This window comes from Oryza glaberrima, chromosome 12 (genome assembly GCF_000147395.1).
Source record: "Oryza glaberrima chromosome 12, OglaRS2, whole genome shotgun sequence".
Classification (NCBI taxonomy): domain Eukaryota; kingdom Viridiplantae; phylum Streptophyta; class Magnoliopsida; order Poales; family Poaceae; genus Oryza; species Oryza glaberrima.
The window spans coordinates 16,701,253-16,726,089 of record NC_068337.1 but is presented as its reverse complement, the minus strand read 5'-3'; the positions used below and the strand labels follow the sequence as shown (position 1 = coordinate 16,726,089).

Below are 24,837 nucleotides of genomic sequence, written 5' to 3'. Positions count from 1 at the left end.
AAAATCTGGTCAGCATCTGTATTATTTCGCGGAGGGACTTGATAAGAAAATCATGAATGAAGGCCGTAAACACAAAAATTTGGACTATATATGACTATCAGATCACATTGTTACTGATCCTGCATGATAGACCACCTGAGACCCTGTGATTTTCTCTCTTTTCTGTTCCTCCATTCTTATTGCTTGTCCGTTTCAAGTTTCTATATTTGGTTGCAAAAAGTTGATGCGATTCATTGCAATGCGTTCTACGGATATCTATTATCTAGCTCTTCAAATGCTTTAAATTCGTGTCGGTGAGGAAGTCCTCGCATTTGTGCAAATATGGTGAAGCATGTGTCTGCACCAACGTCATCACATATTTATCCTTTATGGAGAAGACATAGTGTCATTATCCGAAATATTACAAATGCGATCCAAAATAGTTTAAAAGACAAAGAATGAAAATGGAGGAGAAAAATTTGCCTCATGTATTCACTCTAAGAAATATTGCTTCATGCAGGTGGTAAAGCTCCACTCCACATATGTTGTTGGACTAAACTCTAACTGCAATACATTCTTATTCATCTATACTGCTAGCGAACATGTACATGTGTATATGTGCTGACTTCTGAATATTCATGCGTCGAAAAGCATCTAGCTGCATCATCATTCAGCTGAAGATTTTCAAGAGTCAGAGCAGCAAATGAGTCTGTAATGATGTGGCATGCTGTGCGAGAACTTGGTTTCTATCAGTGGTCAGAGAGAAACAATCTGTACTGACTTGGGAGACTTCAGGTTGGTGTGGAGCCTCCTAAGAGATTTGTCTGAGTACAGTGATGAGATCATTTCTTCACAAGTTCACATATTCCTTTATGCCTCCTATCCATATCGCATTATATGCTAATTTGGTTTTAGATAATGATCCATGCCACTACACCTAGGGGTGTATCACAATGTAGTGTACACCATGAAACTTCGATCTCTCTCTCTCCTCCTTCCTGTTCCAAAGTCTTTGTTGGATGCCTAGTTCTTGCTAGTTGCTATAGTTAGAATGTGTTGGTGTGGTGGCAAGAGCTGCTGCATGCATGCTAAAATAAGGATGCATGCCAACTCATAGGCAGGTCCTTGAAAACAACCGCTAAATGGGTTTGTGGGCTGGCCGGCTTGTATCTATAATGCTAAAAGGGTTTGTTTTAACGAGTGCGAAGTTCTATTAGAGTAGAAAAAAATTACAAGATTACAATCCCGGGAGGTCATAACTCGTAACCAGGAAAACGAAATAGTATACAACCACCCACACACCGACAGTGCCAACACACAGACCCAGGAGAAGGCTAGCACCGGACCGGCTTCCGCTAAGCGTGACCGACCGCCGCTAAGCCAACAACGGAACACAGCCGAGATCGCCCAAAACTCGACCCTTACAACCGACACAAAACCCCGCTCTATCCAAATCTTCGGGATTGAGGAAGAGAGGGTGAGACAGAAGAATGGAACTGCTCTCCCCCTAGGCCCTCCGACGGCTAACTTGCGGAAGCTAGGAAGCCGACACAAGAGGATATGAATCTAGAGCGAGGTTGCACCAATTGCTTGGGAGGTTTCGGCAAGAGGTGCCTAGACAATGTCTTTAAAAAGAGAAGCGACGAAAGCACCGCCGCCGCCGTCCGTCAAGGTCTCCAAGAGAACTGAGACTGGGCTTTCATCCGGCAGCCACACTAGAGGTGGTGAGACGGCATGACAACGCCCTCAAGAGGGGAGTGGCACTCGAACACCACCGTTGTCGGCCCGGCCAAGGTCGGGCTGTGTTTTCACCCGTTGTCCACCTCCTGCTGATCGAAAGCTGTTCTCCATTGCTCCAACCACTGACCCTTCACTGTCAGCGCGTGTACACCACTGCACCGACGCCCCTCGCCGGCCAGCCTCCACGTGCCTCCACGCAGGCCTCCCACTCGCGGCACCGGACAGTCGGCAAGCCGCTACCACCACCAGCCGCGCCTTCTTGCACCGTACTGGCTTCCGTTGTCACCGACCACACCTCCTCGTGCCGTGCCGACCTCCGCTGCCGGTGTGCCCGCCTCCTTCCTCCAGCACACGCCGGTCTCTACTACCAGCTGCATGCGCCGCGCCTCGCCGGTCGCACCACCGCCTGCACGCCCGTGCCGGCCTCGTCTGCTCTATTGCCCGCCCTTGCCACGAGCCGCTCGCCTCCGCCGCGCCGTCTCCTCCGGCTGTCAAATCCGGCCGCGGCGGCGTCGGATCCAGCCGTGGAGGGCCGGATACGGCCGCAGGCGATGCCCGAGACATGACCCCAAGCCGCGCCGCTGCGCGGCTTGCCCCACGTGCCAGTCCGCCTCCTCGCGCCGAGATGGGGCACAGCCGTGGGGGGTGTGGCCCTGCTGCCACCATCCCGGCGTGCCGCGCGGTTTCCGGTGGCGGCGGTGGGGGAACGAGGGTTTCGCCCCCGGGTCATCCGCGCGTGGACGACGGGGGGGGGGGGGGGGGGGAGGTTAGGTCATACATATATATGTACTACTAGAAGATGGATTATTGAATTACTAAAGGCTTTCCTTGTAAATTGGAAAAAAATGTTTAGGGGGCTAGGCAATGAAACTCTGGAGTAGTTACCATCATTGATTCATCAACCTCCAGAATTTCTCATGCCATTAATCCATGTTCGCCAAGTGCATTCCATATTTGTACTTAACTCTGGGCAACTACTCTGAAGATCCCTTGTATCATATATCCAAAGTGAGCAATCATTTGCGCATCTGCAGAGATAGAGAATTTCTTTTGCCTTTGGGACAAGAAATTTCCCGTCCATGATCCTCACAGAAATAATTCTAGGGTATCAGACATTTATTTGCTGAAAGGTTGGCCAACCAATTTTATTAACATCAAAGCAGAAACAAAAAGAAAGATGACACAACATTTGCAGTAGGTTGTCAAAACTGGGAAGTCATGACTCATGAGACGCCCTTAAGGGTTAAAATCCAAAACTAATTACAAGCGTCTACAGCAGATACAGACAGCACTACAAGAGGAACCCCTTTAGCAATACATATATATGTATTGCTAAAAGTCTCTATAAGTATTGCTAGGGTCTGCACCAACGCATTTAATATGTGTTGCCTATGCTGCCGTTGCTAGGATCAATTACAACACATAGACAACCGTTGATAACAAGTGGAAATAAGCGTTGCTACTTAGCAACAATTTTAATAGGTTTCAGCAATACTTATATATGTTGTTCCCTTGAGAGATGAACAGTTTTATATAATCTTAGCAATGGATATAATCAAGTTGCTGCAACATGTACAAATATTGTAATTTGAGCTATCCACTGTAGGTGGCCTTTGACCAATTATTTTGTCGGGCAAGAGACCCATGAACTCAAAGCATGCACAAGTGACAATAGTCCAATCAATCATGATAATCGATTATATATTAAATATAGTATTTTGCATTACATAGACAATCATCAGCATAATTCATGGCATTAAACCTTTGTTTAGAACATTAATGCAGAAAATATAATCTAAAGTATATAAAAAAAACACATCTTGTGGCCCCCATTCTCCACCTTGCAGCCATCATCATTCCGTGACATGTACAGGTGACCTAGTTGCGTACTGGCAGTCACGAAATTTCCCCCACATCTTCACCCATTTATCTTGTCAACCTATAATAGAAAAAATATATAAGCATTAATATACCATTATGAAGACGAAAAGCACATCTCCGAAGTAAGAAGTAAGAGATAGGAACATACAAAAATTGCAGGCCACGCAATTTCAAGTCCTACAATATGACCAACAATTTTGTAGCCTTTGTATGGCCTAATCAAATCTTCGGATTTTGCCAATGCAAGATCGACATGAACCATTAAAAATTCATTTCCTAGCTCAACACCTCCAACTCTGCGTATTGGATCACAGCTTATAATAGTGGCAAGAGCCACGTTTGTATTCCGATTTTTCCAACTTTTTAAGAATACTTTAGTTCCAACCTAAAGTGCATAAATACATCCATCAATATTATCAATGTACTTTAAGAAATTCAAGTATCATAAATAATTCCATAGTAAAATACCTCCATTGAATTGTCAGTGATAAAGTCCATTTTGCTGCACTGTTGTTTCTATAAAAAAAAGTTGGATCATGGTTTGCAATTTAACCACAAGATAGAAAGAAAGAAAGACCAAACAGAGCCAATTATTGTTCTCCAATTCAATCATAATACTAGTGAATCATGCATGTTATAGTTTGAATGGACTGATATTTGTAAACATGGTGAATAAAAAAACAACCTTGTATGCACCACCAACTTTATGTGCATGTACCATATGGCTGTCCTGATTGTCAGGTTTCTTGTTCTATAGGGGAGGGCAACAAATCAGTGCTAAAATTATATATATTAAGAAATTTTACTTTCAAACTTTTCTATCAAATAACTTTTGAACTCAATAAGAAGTGAAAACTAACCTTGGCACAAATAATCTCCATCTGTTTCCCATGGTCATTTAGGCTAAAGGTTCGTTTGTTCTAGAATAAAAGAATACATCACATTGTCATGAACTATAGTAAACATTCATAGTTAGTTACAAACAGTACCAAATAATATAATGCTATGTATCCATGATAACCATATAATAGGATGCAACCATGGTGAGTTCAGAATAAAAATATAAATTGAAAGACAAGGACCTTGTGTGTAGTAGCATGCTTGGTTGGTGGTGTCTTATCCTCATCTTGAACATGGCTTTGTGAATTCTGTTGTCAAAGAGAGCATATATTCCCAGTTACAAAATAGTGCAACTATTCCCATGTATAAAACAATGAAATTTATGTATATTACCATCACAATGTTTTCCTGCTCAACATGACAAATTTCTTGCAAGGGACCGTCACCATACACTTTCTATCACAGTGGAAAATAAAAGGACATTAAGACCAGATTTTATTAAACTATTTAGACTAATATGTTAGCAAGGTTTACCACTGTTGAATTGTCAGTTAAAAAGTCCATTGTGTTGCATTGCCGTTTCTGAAAAAATAGAGAGAATTTACAGTAAAAACCAACATGCTGTGTGCGCTATTTTAGTTGTTGTGTAGTGTTCAATAAATAGAAATTGCATTTTGAACTTGAAACAATTAGACTAACCTTAGAAGCAGTACTATACTTGTTTAGGCTTGGTCTAACAAGCTTGCGGGTAAGGTTCTCTTTGTTCTGCAATACAATTATTATAACTAGTAAATCATGTGTGTTATAGTTTCAAAGAGCTTATATCTGTAGACATGGTGACTTAAAGTGATGAAAAAATAACCTTGTGTGTACTTGTAACTTTGTGTGCATTCACCATATAGTTGTCCTGGTTGTCAGGTTTATTGTTCTACAGTGGAAGGTAACAAATAAATTTTACAAATCTATATATACATTTATATATCGAAATTAAGCTACTTTCAAACACTTATTGACTATGGCATTGAGTTTGAAAGGATAAAGAGAGAACTTAATCAACTTACCTTGTATGCACTAGAAATACTCTTCCCTGGTTGCATAAGCTCATTCTGGTCCAAATTTCCTTTGCACTGCAATGGAATAGGTCATAAAATTGGCACAAACTATAATGTTCCAATTATTTGTTTACTCTGACATCATGCACTCCAATTAATAAAAAAGTGAAAATTAACCTTGTTTGCATAGGAAGTAATCTTCCTTTGCTTCCCACTGTGACTCTGGCCCAAAGACTGTGTATTCTAGAGTAAAAGAAGGCATATGGTTATAATGAATGCTATGTAAATAATAGTGAATACATATATAATAATATTTTAAATGCAAAGGCAAGGACCTTGTAAACAGTAGAATGCTTGGTTGGTGGTTGCAAATTCTCATCGTGCACATAGCTTTGTGTATTCTATTGTAAAAGAGAGAAAATAAATGCTATTCCCAAGTAAAAAAACATAGCTATTCCCAGTTATAAGATGGTGCTATATCACATTACCATCAAACTGTTGTCCTGCTGATCCATAATGTTTCCCTCCTCAAACATACAAATTTCTTGCGAGGGGTTGTCACCATACACTCTGTCCATAACAGAAAATGAACAGTGATCTATACCACAGTTTATGAGATAATGCAGAAAATGTTATGATATTTCTTCCATAAAGATACATACCCTCCTTTTTGAATTAGGTACGTCATTAAAAATAGCTTTTTTGTTTGTAGACGCTCCATCTAAACCTCCCTGCAACTTCAATTAGGTAAGTTAGATGCATTCATTGGGTCACACACAAGCTCATATAATTTTTTTAAGACTCAACTCCCTTAAATTCACCTGATTCTTTTGTGCCTTTTCCAACTTGGTTGCATTCTCTTTTAATTGTAAAAGTTCAGCATCATTATTCTCAACATGGCATTCTAACTTTTCCATCTGCAGTCTAATAGCCATTACATCTTCACTGGAGTTATCCTCCACTGTAGTAAGATTTATATTCTGCAAACGTCGGGAAGTTGGCACATCAAGCACTTGTTTAGGCTTTGGAACTAGTCCAAGACCATGCACACGCCCAGGCTTGTCATCTTGTAGTATTTGGTTCGATGCATCTCCTTTCCAAGCAATCTTTCCTTTACTAGCATCCGCTAAAGCTGGTTGTTCAGCTATAAGTCTCTTCAAATTATCCTAAACATATGAAAAATTAATACGAATAAAACAACATCTGAGAATAACTGAAAAATATCTATGGTTGAGTGTTAATAGTATACCACATGCCCATTTATATTCTTGTCACTTTTGCGCTTGTGTGTGTGGACATAAACAACAGCTCTATGTGGGTTCTTCTTTGCAGGATCTTTTTGTCTCTATGGAACACATGACCAAATCAGTAAAGTCCTAACAGTAGCTATACATGCTTGAAATGGAAATAGATGAATACTATTCAAGACATGTTTTACCATCTCTTCTCTTGTGCGAGCAAAACTCTGTCCCTGCTGTGTGAATTGCCTTCTTCTTTTGGCAGTTTTTCTTATTCTGCTCACTTATTCTCTGTTATGGTCTGGTAGAGTTAGCAATCAAAAAAGAATATTGCATTGTTTTGTTTAGTACAGAGTTCTAATTTGTAAGACCATTACAGAAATGAATATGGTACATGTACCTTCGATTTCTCGTTCATCCAATGATTGACAAGAGCAATCCACTGGTCAGAAAGCACACCTTCTGGGACATTGTTGCAATTAGCTCCCTTAGTCTCATTCACATCAAAATACAAATCTTTTAGTTTTGCTTTATATTGCCGCCATCTTTCTCCAATTTTTTTTAATATGAACTCTTCCATCCGAGGAGCATAAAGGAATCTCATCTACATATAGCAACACAGAAACTCATATGGCCATATGGGGATATGCATAACATAATACAAGAAGTTAGCAAAAATGTTGATCTGAAAAGGAATTACCTTTACTTGCTTAAGTATGTCCTTTTTAACTTTTAGTTCATTTGTATTTTTCTCTCTCTTTCCTATTACATATCTGTGTAGCCTAAGCTACACAGACTACCATTCCTAGCTATCATTCCAAGAAATTTACCCAAAATTCCAGCTTCTTCCCCTACCGCCTGATTGAGATCATTGCATTGAACCACAATTCTAAGCCCTTTCGGAAGGTTCCAAACATCTTTCAGTTTTGTCTTGCCACGTGTTTCAGGTGCTCCATTTTCAACTGTTCGGTGTTAAATTGCAAATACAAAAGTGCTCCTTAGTAATCAGGGATACGAGTAATAATGTCATTATTTCTTACCATTAGGACTGTTAAACTTAGCAGTTACCTTGAACATTAATATCAACATCAGTATCTTCATTGCCTTCATCATCAATATCAACATCGTCATTAGTGTCTTCATTGCCTTCTCCATCATTGATATCAAAATCGTCATCAGTGTCTTCATTGCCTTCTCTAGAATCATCACATACAGTTTCTTGTTCAGATGGTGTGGCAAGCTGTGGAAGGGTATTTTCTTCTTCAGTCTGTTCCTCTGACAAATATTCCTCATTGCTCTGAACAATACGTCTTCTTCTACTCCTTGCCATATCTCTTGCACCCAAAAATAACCTATCTGTCATTTATGGCATCGAAAGTATATCATTCTCATTTCAGAAGTAGGACTGTGCTGTACATAGTTTCAGAAAGAATAATTTCAGAATTGATTATACCCTGAGCCATTTTGGGTTTGTTTTTGAAGAACAACAGAGTACTGCTGTCCCAAAAGTAATGCTATAATATGGATCTGTTTGTCATACTCACTAATTCATTTGTCCATTTTATAGGCCAACAATTTGAAACAAGTAATGGGTAGAAATAACAAAATTTAATTGGCTGCAAGGTAAAACTAGATCACATATTGTATTGCTTACAGTTGTGTGAAGCCTAGCCGTACGTAGACCAGGCTCCTTCAGCTATGGACGGTGAGTGCATCTGACTCCAAACCTGAAAATACAACACATCAAATTGGCAAGTATTGTAGTACTGGAAGGGAATTAGCCTCCATTGCAATTTGGCGACTCAGAGAGGTAGTAAGATGTGCAGAGGGAGGCAGAGATTCCGGGGCTTGGAAACATTGCCACTAGCCGCGCGGCGTGGAGCAGAGCGAAGTGGACAGCTGGTGTCGGGAGGTATAACCCGCATCAATTGCAGTGCCCCGGTCACCCGGCACATCGGCTGGGGGCGTCTCCGGCCCGCCGCATGCCCTACGTCATCCATGGGGCATGGGGGTCGCCTGCTCGTGGCTGTTAATCGGCAGGAAGGTGTGGCAGCAGCGATGGCTGGTACAGCAGCCGGCAGAGCGGAGCGGTGGAAGATCTAGGAGCGCCTGCTTGGGGCTGTGGGTCATTAAAGCGCCCGGCATCTTACCTACAGATCAACACTGATGAAGACGAGGAGAACCATAGAACGACGGGAGAGTTCGTAGGAGAGAGGAATCCCACAACAGAGGAAAGAGATTTACTCAGGGAGTCAGGATAGAGGAAAGAGATTTTTAGGGGCAGTTGGCTTGCTTTTCTCGATGGGGAAGGTGGGGCAAAAAAAAAAAGTTGGCGGCAAAAAAAAGAAAACTGAGAAAAAAATTGCGGGAGCAAAAAAAAAAAAAAAGGAGGGAAAGAGTGGAGGGAGAAGAAAATAATTTTCGGAGAGGCATAAATTGCTAAATTCAGATCGATTTGGGGTTGATTTGTCCGTCAAACTAGTTATTTAAATTATATTAGCACGATCAAAAAATCACGTGTTATTTCATTGTCGATCTTGTCCGGACAGACCGCATGAAAAATTATATATAATTAAATAACAGTGATTTAACTTTTTTAGCACAACCAAAAAACAAGTGTTTTTTCATTGTTGGCCCAGTCCGGATAGATTGGATGAAATTCGGAAGTAACATATTTTGGTCTTAACATAGTAGTTATTTAATTTATCTAAGCACGACCGAAAAGACACGTGCTTTTCCATTGCCAATCCGGTCCGGACAGACCGCATGAAAAAGACATGTAATATATTTTTGGTCCTAAAATATAGTTATTTAAAAAATGTTAGCACAATAAAAAACACGTGTTTTTCATTGTCGACCCGGTCCGGACAGATCGCATGAAAAAATATATATAATTAAATAACAGTGATTTAATATTTTTTAGCAGAACCGAAAAACCACGTGTTTTTTTGTCGTCGACCCAGTCCGGACAGACCGTATGAAATCTGGACGTAAAATTTGTGTTAAAATAGTAGTTAGTTAATTTATGATAGAACAACAAAAAACACGTGTTTTTTTGTTGTTGACCCGGTCCGAACAGACAGGATGAAATTCGGACGTTACATATTTTTGGTCTTAAAATAGTAGTTATTTAATTTATATTAGAACGACCGAAAAGACACGTGTTTTTCTGTTGTCGACCTGGTCTGGATAGACTGCATGAAAAAGTGGCATAATATATTTTAGGTCTTAAAATATAGTTAATTAAAAATGTTAGCACGACAAAAAAATCATGTGTTATTTCATTGTCGACCTGGTCCGGACAGACCGCATGGAAAAGAGATGCAATATATTTTTGGTCTTAAAATATAGTTATTTAAAAAATGTTAGCACGACTAAAAAATCACTTGTTATTTCATTGTCGACCCGTTTCGGACAGACCACATGCAAAATATATATAATTAAATAACAGTGATTTAATTTTTTAGGACAACAAAAAACCACGTGTTTTTTCATTGTCGACACGATCCGGACAGACCGTATGAAATCTGTACGTAAAATATTTTTTTTGTCTTAAAATAGTAGTTAGTTAATTTATCATAGCATGACAAAAACACATGTTTTTCGTTGTCGACCCGGTCCGGACAGACTGGATGAAATCCGGATATTCTGAAAATAAGTTTTTGAATGGTTTATTTTTAAAATTTTAAAATAAAAAAGTTCAAAAAATTAAAAAATTTCTGGGGCAACAGAATTTTTTTTCCCGTTCAAGGAGAGGAAAAAGTTTTTAGGAATTGCCTCTAGAGAAGAAATGAAAAAATTATGCAATTGCTAGTTCTCGAACTGGAGTTGTCAATACAGTAGCAGTAGAAGAAGCTAAGTACCACTAGGCTATGTCCCCCTTTATTTATTTTTTCGCGTTAGCTGCAATTGAGAATGTAAATAGACTTCTCCAGGTATTTATATAAGATGGAAATTTAAATTCTGTTAGCACGACCGAAAAGGCACATGCTATTTCGTTGTCGACCTAGTCTGGACAGACCGCATGAAATTGAGACGTAAAATATTTTTGGTCATAAAATAATAGTTATTTAAATTATGTTTGCAAGACTGATAAACCACTTGTTTTTTCGCTGTCGACCCGGTCTGAACAAGCCGTATAAAATCAGGATGTAAAATAATTTTTCTTTAAATAATTGTTATTTAATTTATGTTAGCACGACCGAAAAACCACATGTTTTTTCGTTGTCGTCTCGGTCCATACTGATCGCACGATCAAATCCAGACATGATCAAATCCAGACGTAACATATTTTGTCCTAAAATAATAGTTGGTGTGGCCAAAAATATTTATATTGAAAAAAAAGTTTTCGATCAGTTTAATTTTAAAATTAAAATAAAAAGTTCAAAAATTCTCGTTATCTGGCCAGCTAAGAAGGATAGGGAAAAAAATTAGGAATCGCCCCTAGAAAAAAAAAATCTAGGCTGGCATATTTGTTAGGATTTGAACTACAGTCTTCGATACGGCTGAAGAAGCCATGTACCACCAGGCTATGTCCACTTCATGTTGGAGTTGTCCGTTCGACTTACTTATTCACGTTAGGTGCCATTGACAACGTAAGTAGTTTTCTTTAGGTATTTATATAGGTGGAAATGGAATAACAGAACACAATTATAAACGCCCATTCCTTTTTCTCATCATATAAACAATATGATATCCTGGATATTTAAAAATAAGATCTAACCACCAATTCTGTATATAACTAATGTAGAAAATTATTACAGGACTTATGTATGCAAATAAAAAGTTGAATCGATCTGGCTTAATCACTTAGACAATCCAAGGAAATATACGAATGACATTTTCACCCAGAAAAGCTATTGTGGTGAAGAAGCCTTCATCGCAGTAAATCTCCATCCAAAATTACTGCCATAAAAATAAAGTGCTCCCCAAGTGAAGATATAAACAGTATAAGGAAATCATTGATAATGGACAGATAGATAGTGAAAAACCTTCATAACCTCACCTTTAATTAGTTACCATGTTATCGACAGTTGTTCCTTCTATATCTCTTCGAATCCATGTCTGACCATCATGTGTACTGTCAAATAGCTCCCCAAGATTACTGACATGGTATGGTTCGCATTCCACATCATTCCATTCTTCGCCCAGTTCAAATACATCTCTGGGTTTCATCTTCCTTACAATAGACCACCCTGGATTTAAATGGTCTTCAATGTAAAACACTTGGTCGACTTGATTTGCAAATACAAAGGGCTCATGCTCAATCTTTTCACCGGTATGAATTTTATTTGAGAAATTCACAAGTGTGCAGCCAAACTTATCTATTTTCATTCCTTTTCCTTTAGTTACATCGACCCATTCACATTTAAACAACACAACTGAGAAATTTCAATAGTAGTCTAACTCAATTATATCAAGTATCCTTCCGTAATACATGATATCACCAAGGACATGGTTAATATCACTGGCGGACGTGTAGCGCGATGTTTTTGCAGTCACAACAACTCCACTGTTTTGAGTCACCCTGTCATAACGCTTTGATCTGAACCTATACCCACGGGTATTGAATGCTCTATGTCGTTTTGCTACCTCAATTGGTCCACGTGCCAGCCATCTAATATCCTCATCAATACTATCGATACCTCTTTGATTCTCCAACTACAAGATCTACACCAAACCAAAAGATGTATTAGTTGTACTCATATTTGAAAAAGAGAAACCTAAATTTTGAGACTTACATGATCTCTGAACCAATCAGGGAATTGTTCATTTTGCATGTTCTCAATGTTTTTTGGAGTTAGCCTTTTGCGTTTCTTCCTTTGCAAATCAGCAGCATGTTCTCTGCAAAACAAATAAACATAAATTTGAAGCAAAACACTTACAACACATAAAAAAAAGGCTATGTTAGGACAATATGTACTTCAGATATGGCACTACAGCATCACAGTTGTATAGCACATATCTATGTGCTTGCAATTTCTCTCTATCAGTTAAGGAGTACGCCGATGGTTTTCCCAATGGTTTTCCTACTGAAGGAAACAAAGTGGATTCTTGCCTACTCATGGGAGTCTCAAATTGATCTGGTTTGTCATTATTCCTTGATGGTATGTTATGCTTGGTAGGGAAACCTTCCAAGTATCGCGAACAAAATGCCATGCACTCATCTGCCAAATATGATTCTGCAATTGAACCTTCTGGACGCGCTTTGTTGCGAACATACGACTTCAATTTACCCAGGTACCTGTAATATACACACAAGGCACAAAACTAGTAAGTTAGTATTGTATCATATGACATATGAGAAATATTATAAATTGTATGCTAATATATTTTTAGTACCTTTCAATAAAGTACATCCATCGATAGCAAACTGGCCCAGCAATCTTACATTCAGTAGCTAAATGGACGACTAAGTGAACCATAACAGTGAAGAATCCAGGAGGAAATATCATTTCCATTCTGCACAATGTGATTTTAATTGCTTCTTCCAAACGGTCAAGCTCATCAATATGGAGAACTTTTGAACATATTCCTCGAAAGTAAGCAGATAAGTCAAACAAGACAGATGTGACTTCATCGGGAAGAATACCCCTCAAAGCAATTGGCATCAATTGTTGCATTAGAACATGGCAATCATGAGTTTTGAGGCCATGAATTTTTCCTTCAGCAGAGTTCACACATCTAGATATGTTTGAAGAATAGCCATCAGGAACTTTTATATCCCTAAGAACTTTACAGAACAATTGCTTCTCACTTTTGGACATAGTAAAGCTGGCAGGTGGTAAGTAGAACTTGCTTGAAGTTCTTTGTTGTGGATGGAGCTCCCCTCTAATGTTCATTTCCTTGAGATCAAGACGAGCTTGGAGATTATCCTTTGACTTTTTTTCTAAATTTAGAAGTGTACCATAAATATTGTCGCACACATTTTTTTCTATGTGCATCACATCAAGATTATGCCGAAGAAGATTGCCATCCCAGTAAGGTAGTGTGAATAAACTACTTACTGCCTTATAAGTTTTTGACTTCTTAAAATCACCGATAGCATTTATTTCATCCAATATCGGACGCCCATAGTAAGTCATAGGCTCTGTACTAATCTCTGTGGTTCCATCAAAAGAATTTCTATCAAAACGAAATTCATGATTAGGTGGCAAAAATCGACGATGACCCATAAAACAAGATTTCTTCCCATGTGCCAAACGTTTGGACCATACATTTGGACCACAAGGCGGGCATGCAAATTCTCCATGCACCATATGTGAAGCAAGCATTCCTAAAGCTGGCAAGTCATTTATAGTCCACAGTACAGCTGCCCTCAAATTAAAAGTTTCATTTCTAAATGCATCATATGTGGAAATGCCATTGACAAATATGTCTCTTAAATCTTCTAGAAGCGGCTGGAGGAAAACATGAATGTTATCTCCAGGACTTTTGGGCCCAGGAATTATTAATGGCATTAGAAGATTAGGTTCCTTCATGCAGAGCCATGGTGGAAGATTATATATTACTAAAACAACTGGCCAGCAACTATAGGTAGAGCTCAACATACCATATGGGTTAAACCCATCTGTAGCTAACCCAAATCGTATATTACGAGAATCAGATGCAAATTGCTTGAACATTTTATCAAAGTTCTTCCATGCTAGAGAATCAGCTGGATGTCGAAGCACACCATCCTCTACTAAGCGCTCTTCATCATGCCAACGTGGGAGCGATGCTGTTTCTCTACACATGAACAATCCTTTCAGCCTCTCCTTTATTGGAAAATATCGTAAGACTTTGCTTGGCGTTGCTTTCTTTCTTTCTTTCTTCGTTAACTTGGTTTCTGGTTTTTTATCTTTCCATCTAGAAGCCTTACAAGTTGAACAAAAATCATCATTAACCTTCTCTTTCCAAAACAGCTGACAGTTATTGGGACATGCATGAGTTTGTTGATAATCTAAACCAAATTTTGAAACCACCTTCTTAGCCTCATAAAAGTTTTTTGGCAATTCTTTTCCATTTGGAATTGCCATGTGAAGAATATCAAGTAGATCTCCAAATGATTTATCACTCCATTTGTTCATGGATTTCATATTGAACAAAAGCACTAGCAGAGATAAGTGTGATAGTTCACATCCATCCCATAAAGGCTTCTCTGAATCTTTCACCAACTTATAAAATGCTTGAGCTTCTAAATTTGGTCCATCAGTGTGTGCACATGGCGAATCTGCAGAATCACTCATAGGCATGTCGTCATACACAGTCCTAAGTGCATCATTAATTAATTCGTGCATGTTAGCACGCATGTCTTCATTGTGAGGCTGTGGTTGTTGGTTCCTAATTTACTCCTCTGAAGACTCACCATGAAAATCCCATTAGTCATAACTCTGAAGCATTCCATTCCACACCAAATGATCATAGACATCATTTTTTGAAAGTAGCATAGTATGTACGCATGTTTCACATGGACAATAAATCTTTGTATCCTCTAACTTATCTTTATATGCAAATTCAAGAAATCCATCTACTCCAGCTAAGTACTCAACAGAACCTCTAGGGTAGCGCAAAAGAATCTTGATGGTTTCTAAATCCATTTCGACCTATATAAAAAAATTTGATATTTCAGGTTCTTGTAGATAATAACAATGACAAGGAATTGTCTCTTATGATCATGATGTAGCAAAAATAGGGCAATTAGAAAAGTACCAGTATAAAATCAGTGTCAGCTAATTTTGTCACAACCTAATAGATCTCCTTTATACACTGAAACAAAAGCTTTTACTCTGCAAAATTAGAGAAGAGCTAAATCAATTTACAGAAAAAACATCCAGCAATCTAATGTCAAAGCTGTCGTCTCCAAGTTAAATTCCTTACTATAAATTACCTCTAGTTAATCTACAGATGATGACTCCAGAAGCACATGCGTTTAAAACCTATGTTCCAAATATCCGTTCGGATGAACAAGAAAAATCTGCAGGTGTTATTAAACTCAATCAGATAGACTCATGACGCAACAAACCTGAATAATTAAAAAAAAAGTTGACATTGACCTGGATCTGACACTGACCTGGATTTGGGGCCAAATGGGAAATCAACCTATGAGAAGTGGCTAAGAAAAGGACCGTGCTTGCCGTTGACCCGCTGTCGTCGGCCTCGGCCCGTCGCCGGCCTGCCGCGGCCGATCCCCTCGCGGGCTCGCCGCCGCCGCTGCTGAGAACGCGCCACTGGCCACTGATGCGCGCTGCCGCCGCCGCCGTTGGTGTGCGCCGTGGCAGTGATGTGCGAGAGCGTGAGAAGAAAATGAGATGCGGTGTGGGAACAGGATGGGGCGGCGCTCTCGTGCGTGTTGGGTGAGGTGAGAGACACGAGAGGAGAGGAGAGAAGGTGGGAGACTAAGGTTGCCTGCTAAAGTGCTAATTTCACAGTATTTTAGTTGTTATGATATAAAGAACTAAAGAAAACATTTGATAAGAAATGTGATTAGCTCAATTGGTTGGGTTGCGCATATTCTATCCTAGAGACCCAGGTTCGAATCCTCTGTTTGCATCAGCAGCCACTTCGCTTGTGGCATTTTTTTTAAAAAAATAAACTCGCTTGATAAATTTTTTAGAAAACAAAAACAGCACGCCCAGTACACAATGTAAAAAAACAGCTCTCTCAATCATTATTATTTTTTAAAAAGCATGCCCAGTACACAATGTAAAAAAATAGCTTGCTCAATTATTATTATTTTTTAAAAAGCATGCTTAGTCCAAAAGTTTTAACAGAAAAAAAAAGCAACTCACTTGATAATTTCTTTTAAAAAACAGTTCGCTAGAGGTCCGAAATGTAAAAATAAATATCTCACTCGATTATTTAAAAAAATACAATAAGTTAGCTTATTCCAAAAGTTTTTATAGGGCATCAAGACCATTGCAATGCATGATATCTGTTGTAAAGTGGATTCGGCCGTTGCAAGATACTCAATCTCTGCAACGCATGTTCTGTAACGCATATTATCTATTACAAATTGGGCTCACCCACTACTAAGCGTTGCTAGGGTCGCATTTTGGCTGCGTTGCCAAGCATGTATTGCTAGAGGGGGGTTCTTGTTGTAGTGCAGCTGCTATTATCCTCTACTTTAGGATATCACTTCATGAAAGAATGCAGATTTCATCCTTGACTACAGTGAACAACTCCACCACCATTTTCATTTCCACCATGAAGATGTGCACATGTCTTTCATTCCAAACTAGCCAGCACACCGTCACCATAGTTGCATAAATGTTGATCAAAATTTGACACGACAGATTGTGATGATACAAGTCAGTACACAAACATGTAAATATGAATTCGCTCTGAATATGTATGCATGGAGGAACATAAACAAATCATTCTTCATATGTCATTGCATATGTATTATTCACTTGTTGATTTTGTAATTTTTGTTTCACAATGTATACATCGATCCTATACCTGCATGTCTGTGTAGTGACTTATACTATTGTAATCCATCTCGTCAAAATTTTTATACAATTAGTATTATGTAGTGTGAAAGTAATTGGTGCCTTTGCACCTAGGCGGCTAGGCCATTCTACATATGCAGTGAGCGGGCCCATTCTACATATGCCTTTTATCAGCTGTATGCCCCTGATTCCTTCACGCTCATCTGAGACCCAAGCCTCCATCCTACACGGCTGCAAATCTTGTGGTCAGTTGCTGGCCATGACAAACTCTAGAATACATGTTTTGGAAATACATATTGTGCCCTCCACAGGTTGCCTTGTGCCAGATCAACAAAACATCCAACTGAAACTACAAGGTTTTATGGTCATATTTTTCCTGATGCCTCCTAGTCATATCAAACTGAGACATACACTAAGCTCGATCTCTATTGATTTCTTTTATTCCTCCTCGTCTTACCACATACTTTCTTGCTTTTTCACTTGCTACAGTACTTACCTATTATGTCTATTGACATTTGACAGGAAGTGAATTTATGATGCATAGTGAACTGAATACTGAAAGAAGGGGTGGTATATAGAAGGACCAGGAAATATGATGGGGTTATTGCCCTTCTATGTTATATATACAAGGTGGTCATAATGAAATTTCTCTCATATAGTATCATCAACTTCTTGGGTTGATCTGAATTAAATAGTGAAAATAAATGTGCTATGATTTCTACATAGACTTTTTGTACCATTAATTACTCACCCTTGGAGAGCTAGAAATAATGAAGGTAAGGTTTTGAAACTTTTATATGACTTGAAGTTATATGTACCGTAGTATGTCTCCTCAGAACTAAGGGCAAGTTTTATAAAAGATGTGGTGGTCACCTCCAATTTTATGCAATTATCCATCCCTAGCCTATATAGATGTATTGCATTTAATACCCTAGTCTCAATACACTTGCCACCAATCAACTCCTCTAATTTTCTCTTGTTCTTGAAGTTTGTGTGGAGGTTGCCCCTTGCGTGAGGGGTGGCTTTTCCTCTCTCTTCTCTTCTCTCTTCCGCATCATCATTTAAGCATATAGTGGATGCAATGGAAAGTTAATTGTGTTGGGCACAACCACCACTGACAGGCAGTCAGGCATATATACAGAGGTCACCAGGTTTTGTAATGGTATGAAAAAAATGGACAGAGATGAATTGCCTTGCAACAAGATGAGCAGCACTATATTTCTTTTCCTGATTAGAACAACTACCAATCTGTGAAAGAACTATTAACATATACATGGAATGCTTCCACCTGTATCGGTGTTAATCTCTCATCATGCTATTAGGCAATGGTTGGTAACTGCATCTGCTAGATTTTTAATTCACTATCATCCCAGATGTAGCTAATTTCTAATCCAGCCTCGCACAATCATTGAACACAACCGATGCCGGGGACCTCCACAAATTGCTTCCACTGGCGGCCACAGCTAGCTCTCAGCTGCAAAATGTATATTCCTATCCTCCAGCTTCTTGTGAATAAACTGGAAATCCTTGTAATAATGAATGGTTGAGTGCATGGCTTATGCAGAGACCGGAATAATATATTCCTTCATCTAAAAAATATGCACAATGCTGTGCCATGGCTAGTACTCGTGTTGGGGAAAAGGATAGAAGGTACTCCTGTTCAGCTAGCCACGGTAGCTAGCCAGCCGCTGAAGTAAGCCAAAAGGGAAGATCCATACTACTGGTCACCATGACTGTCGTGACAATTTTTAACGGTCTACTACGGGAGTGGATTATCTTTTTCTTCTAAATTCGATGCAGATAGTTGTGAAAAAGTCTGAAAAAAATTGACAATGTAGAGTATAATGATACCTACTAGTCCACGAAAATTCAGTTTCAACTTCGATCTACACATCGAGAAACAAAAAAGACAAATTTAGATATAAACAGTACGCTACTATTCATATGCTGAATTTTTCTTTTTTATATCTCGACATGTGAGTTGAGTTTGGACTTAAGATTTTGTGGAGTTGTATATATGTGTTGTATGAATGTTGTCAACTTTTTTCAAAATTTTTCATAACCGTTTATATGGTTTTTAAGTAAAGAAGAGAATATCCCCTCTCGAGGGATTAGAATAGTTTCCCGTCTACTATATAAGTTGTGCTCAACTAATAAAGTATATCGCCACTTCTTTGCCGCTGCTTCCCACTTCCATATCACAAAGGCAAGACAGCTCAAAATGTCTATCTTCCATCCCCCATTCTCTTGTTGGTTGTTGCTTGCTAGTTGCTCCTACTTGCAATGGGAAGCCAATACTAGTGAACGAAGGTGCATACCCAAAATTTGAAGGGTTATATCAGAGAGTTAAAGAAGCTTTTTATTGGAGATGATACTTACTGCTATGTACTAGATGGTTGGTATGTGCATTTTCTACCATTTTCCCCAGAAAAAATATATGCTAATTTTCGAACGATAATTACTATCATATTTTCATGGTAGTATTTGCATTTATTCCTATGTGTCAATGCACGTGCCAAAAAAAAAATCTCATATCCAATAAGGGGTATGACGGTTCCCCACAAAAAATGGTACATAGTAAATACACCATTTTCTAATAAATAAGTAACTAAAGGGCTGGAGGAAAAAAATGCCATGCACCTAGTTTTATAAAACAAAAAGGAAGTGTTAGTAGACAATGAAAAATCTGCTATATATACATTAGTAAAACTATGGCTTTGATGAAGAATGCTCCTGATAACAAGTAGAATATAGCATATCGATCGGTAACTGAAACTAAGCAACTGAACCAATAATTAATTACACGGTATACAGACCTGCCTGGAAAAAAATAGGAAAAGTAAAATATATTTCCCTTAACATGCCCTGTGGCTAGGTAGATCGAATGAATATATATTTGACATGTTGCAAAATGTTCCTCAGGAGTAAGGGATTTTCTACTAGCCATCATGACCTTATGTTATAAGATGATTTGGTGAATCATTGTACTTGTCCGAAATTCTATTTGGCTTGGCCCATTGGCTAGCGTGGTTACCGTTTTCAGGATGACTCTCATTCGTATCACATAAACAGAATTTGCCAATTTTTGCCTCATCATATTTATCCTTGGCCCCTTCATTTCTGTTGTGGTATGTATGCCAATCTCTACAAACATACTATTAGGTGTAGCGTCACAAAGATTATAAAAAAGATGCTCCCTTTTTAACTAGCTAGGGAAATAAGATGTGAATGTTTAAAGAAGGGGTGATATATATAGAAGGGTAAGTCGATATGGAGGAGAGCCGTATTGCTTTGTGCACTGCAATACTATAGGATCACTCTTTATATCTCATTATCTCTAGACTTCAATTATTTAGTGCGGTCAGCAATGCGCATGGTGGCATCACCACCAGAGCTGCAGCAAGGAGCAAACCGGGGACAAATGGGAGGGGGGATGTAGAGGAGGCCAGCCAGGCCGGGTGCCGCACCGAGACGTTGATGCCTTTTGATGCTGGCGAGGCCGGGAGGCGGCATGGTGAGGATGGAGGAGGCGGGGGACTGCATAGTGTGAATTGCAAAGGGTGCTACTTCCTGCACATGCATACCAATGTCACAAAACATAAAATAAAACAAAATAAATAGGAATCCTGAACGAATAGGAAAATATTTCTTCTTTCATAGAAAAACACCAAGTTCTATAATAGTAGTTCCCATCTTGGTAAACATGAACATAAAAAGGCCAGATTCTATGAATAATAGTTCCCATCACGAGTAGATATAAAAATCCTTTTAGCATTACTAGTAAGCTGATAAGTAGGGCCAACACTACTCAACGACCATGAATAGATAACCAAATTGCACTTTCTTTCTGCTACACATGATACTTGAATTATTCAAATGGAATAAGAATCGAGAAACAAAAACAATCGAGAACCAAAAAACATAACAACATTATGTACTTAAAAGTTAACCAAATTGAAACCTGAATAGATAATAGAAAGTTAGGCATCATATAAGCACGAAATAATCAATATTAATAATTACTCATCATGTTAATAATCGACAACAAGTGAATTAAACATAGTAGTCATCCATTTATTACATATCAATCATATTCATCATGCACTTGCCTTAATTGAATATAACCCAGCATCACGCCAGCGGCACCAAAACCCCCCAGACCTAAAAGAATAAAATAACAGTAAAAACCTACTTCCGAACTAACAATATATATGCTCCTAGCTAAATACTCCATGTAATCCCTCAGAACAAACTAGAGAAATCTGAAACTCGGAATTTGAACAACCCGGCTAAAATTCTATTTCTTACCGTTACCATAAATTACTTTTAAACCAGTAAACTAGACGAAGCATTTGAGTACCTCTCAGACATCTATATAAAGTTATCTACAAGTTTTGTGTTATACAAAAGATATACTTCAATTTCCATCAAGCTCAGATCTAAAGAAAGTAATGGCAGTACTGGTTTTCTTACAGGTCAACAACACTGATTTTCTTACAGGCCTTAACCCGATCGCCACGGCTTCGTCCGAACTCCGATTATGGCAATCATATATTACTAAGCAGCAGAACAAACAATATGTGTCACAATGAGGTGTATGCAAAAAAAAAAAAAAAAGAAAGAAAAATCTGTTACTCAGGAAACTTCTTCCATGAGAAAAAAAGAGTAAAGAGCTGGATAGGTTTTTGTCAGCTTTCCTTCCTCTTTGTACAGTCGTTGTTAGCTTTATCACTGCTTAATTCTAGTTGTATCACATCAAATGGTAAAAAAAAATATCGAATATAATAAAAAGCAAAGGAATAATGACAATGGAGGAAATTTTATTTTTATGTGTCACATTTGTTCAATCTTAAGAAAATATTTGCTTGGCACTTAACACTTTTTTTAGAAACACATTACATACATAGATGTCCACAACGCATGTACAGTCACCTCTATGAATGCACACACGCACATCGTACCTTGCATATCACTGAAAGAATAATTATCCGTAAATGGGAGCATCTGTATTAAATCTAAAATTTGAACCCGGGTGGGTTGGTTCTACCACAAGGAACCTAACTAGTTGAACTATGCTCACTTCGCGCTTCGAATTTAACACTTAGTTGACTCATCCATCTAATTAAAATATACTTTTTATTCATATGCAAAGTACAGCTAGTGAACATGTACACGCATATGAGCTATACTCGCCTATATAGGTTCACTTCCGAATATTCAGGTGTGTCTAAATAGCCTGGTCGATCTCTTTCATTTGCAGATTTCATCCTTGATTACACTGGGAAAGTGCACCGAATACCATTTTCAACTATGCTCTTACTATATTTAGTAGAATTGTTATATGACACATGGTTTTATTTATGGGAGAACTACGTCCTCGAGCTTGAGGTCTGAATTTATTCATAATAGTACTCCTATTGACTTCAGCTTTAGTGATGAACAAATTTGCTTTGTCGAAATCCCTATAATGAGTAGCATTTGCTGCTGCCGAATAAACCAACTTTAAGATGGGATAAGATGCTCGATAAGGCATGAGGTTTAATATCATAACAGTTTCTTCGTAGTAACACCAACAAATCTCATCCATAACTCTTTGTACTTTGACGGACATGTGGATGTGTTTTCATGCTTTGAAAACCATCGTACTTAAGTAGACGATCGGTTGGTATACTTTTCTTCTGAGTTTCTTTGGCCCACTCTTCTTCTTCTTTATCCTAGGGGTATACTTTAACAGTTTGAAACTTGTCATAAATAAGATTATTCCCCGCTTACCTATTTCTTTTTTTTAACACATTTGTTTCGTTCTAGACTAGCCATCACACCATCATCAACAAGGAATCAAAAGCCTTCTCATAACCAAGCCTCGTCCTGATCTTGTGGTCTTATGAACTTAACATGCAGCTAGCCGGACATCTTTCATTGCACAAATTCTTAGAAAAACATAAGTATGTACACCTTGAATGCCAATTCTGGAAATATCGTGTCGTCCACTGCATGAACAAAGCAAGCAACTGAAGCTATAAGCTTGGATGGACAAATTTTCCCAGATGCCCCCTAGTCATATCAAACTGAGACATACACTGAGCTTGATCTCTATCAATTTCCTATCTCCTGCTTTTATTCCACCATCCTTACTTTCCACTTACTATAGTTTCCTATTATATCTATTCATAAGATGTGAAATGTTTTTGATGCATAGTGAACTGGGGTACTCGAAGTGAGGTGCTATATATATAAAGGGGAGAGGAAATATATAATGCCTCGATGCATTAAGTTCATCTAGGCATAGACCCCGCTATGTTCATAGATGGTGGTGGTAATTACATGTTAATTATGCTTTCTACATATAGACTTTTTGTAGCATTCCTTAATCACCCATGTGAAGAGGTAAAAACAGTGACCATAAAGTTTTGAAACTTTTATGTGACTTGAAATTGTATGTACTATATAATCAAGTCACCTTGGAACTAAATATAGTGGACATAATAGAAACACTGCTAAAAAAACCCTCATAGGGACTGGCCTTATAGGTGCTAGTTCATTTAAAACTGGCACTTATAGACTTTTTTCCACCTCCGCACGTTGAAAAAAAAATAAAGAACAAATACCTTTATAGGTGTCGGTTCATTAGTTAAAACCAGTACCAATACTACATGTGCCGGTTTTTTTAAAAGAACTGACACATATATATAATATATTATAGGTGCCGTTAAATAAAACACCGACATCTATATTATATTATAGGTACCGGTTCTTTTAAAAAACCAGCACCTATACCAAATCGAGCCGGCCGCCTATATCTACTCGCGTGCGTCTTTTCCTTATCCACAATCCTACGCGTCTCCTCCTTGTCCACAATTGCGCACGTCTCCTCTTCTCCGTCGTGCCCTTATCTCCCTTCCTTCCGCCCCCTCCCCCTCGCCTCCTCCTCCACTTCACCCTCCCCGGCACCCTCGCCCCTCGCCTCCTCCTCCACCGTGCCCTCCCTTCCCCGCTCCCCTTCCGCCTCCCCTCCAGCCCCCTCCCCCCTCACCTCCTCCTCCACCGCCACCCCTCCTTCTCCCTCTCTGCTCCCTCTCCCAACCGGCGAGCAGTGTCGCCCACGTCGGGCGGCCTCCCCACGAGCGATTCTCCCTCTCCGTCAACCTCCCAACGGCGGCATGTGTCACAACCGGAAAAATACCTTTTCCCAATCGCTAGTCCATTGATCCCCGTCCCAGGAAAAGTCAGGTATACATCAAAAATCATGATACAAAAGACATCTTTAAAGCGATAATATTTACATATGCTTGATTGGTTACTAAACAACCACCAAGTATGATAGCATCAAGATTGGTGTCCCTTAGAATTTTGTGGGCCGCTTGCATGGTTAGCCGATGCTTCCATTTATAATCATTATGGGTATCTTCCTTACTCACTGTTACATCCTTTATAGGACGCATATGTCCTTTCATGGTTAAGATAGTTGTAGTCACTAGGACTGAAAGTCTTGCAACTTGTTCAATGTCTTTAACCAGAGATAGGCTAGTTGATTAACTTCTCTACCAACATCTAGGTCATTAAGTTCGAGTTGACTATGATTCATCATAAATGAAACTCTAAATCTGTTTTGGTTATTATCAGTTGTAGAGATTGTTGTACATTTGTACCCTCAACATGAATCATTCATAAACATAG

General features: G+C 38.8%; 1 protein-coding gene and 1 pseudogene across 1 annotated transcript; both read right to left on the bottom strand.

Moving 5' to 3' along the window:
- Positions 1-3,637: 3,637 nt before the first annotated feature.
- Positions 3,638-6,152, bottom strand: LOC127756211 (uncharacterized; annotated as a pseudogene).
- Positions 6,153-12,391: 6,239 nt separating this feature from the next.
- LOC127756964 (uncharacterized) lies at positions 12,392-12,889 on the bottom strand. Its single transcript, XM_052282357.1, has 3 exons — positions 12,654-12,889; positions 12,472-12,574; positions 12,392-12,400 (listed from the first exon to the last, which is right to left on the bottom strand). Exons 1-3 carry the CDS (start codon positions 12,887-12,889, stop codon positions 12,392-12,394), a joined length of 348 nt encoding a protein of 115 aa, XP_052138317.1.
- Positions 12,890-24,837: the final 11,948 nt, after the last annotated feature.

Bases quoted from the DNA above. Each gene is read 5' to 3' on its own strand.
- LOC127756964 (XM_052282357.1), bottom strand. From the start codon at position 12,889: ATGGCATTTTGTTCGCGATACTTGGAAGGTTTCCCTACCAAGCATAAC. The intron at 12,575-12,653 runs GTACATATTGTC...TTTGTTTTGCAG, and splicing joins GCTGTAGTGCCATATCTGAA to AGAACATGCTGCTGATTTGC.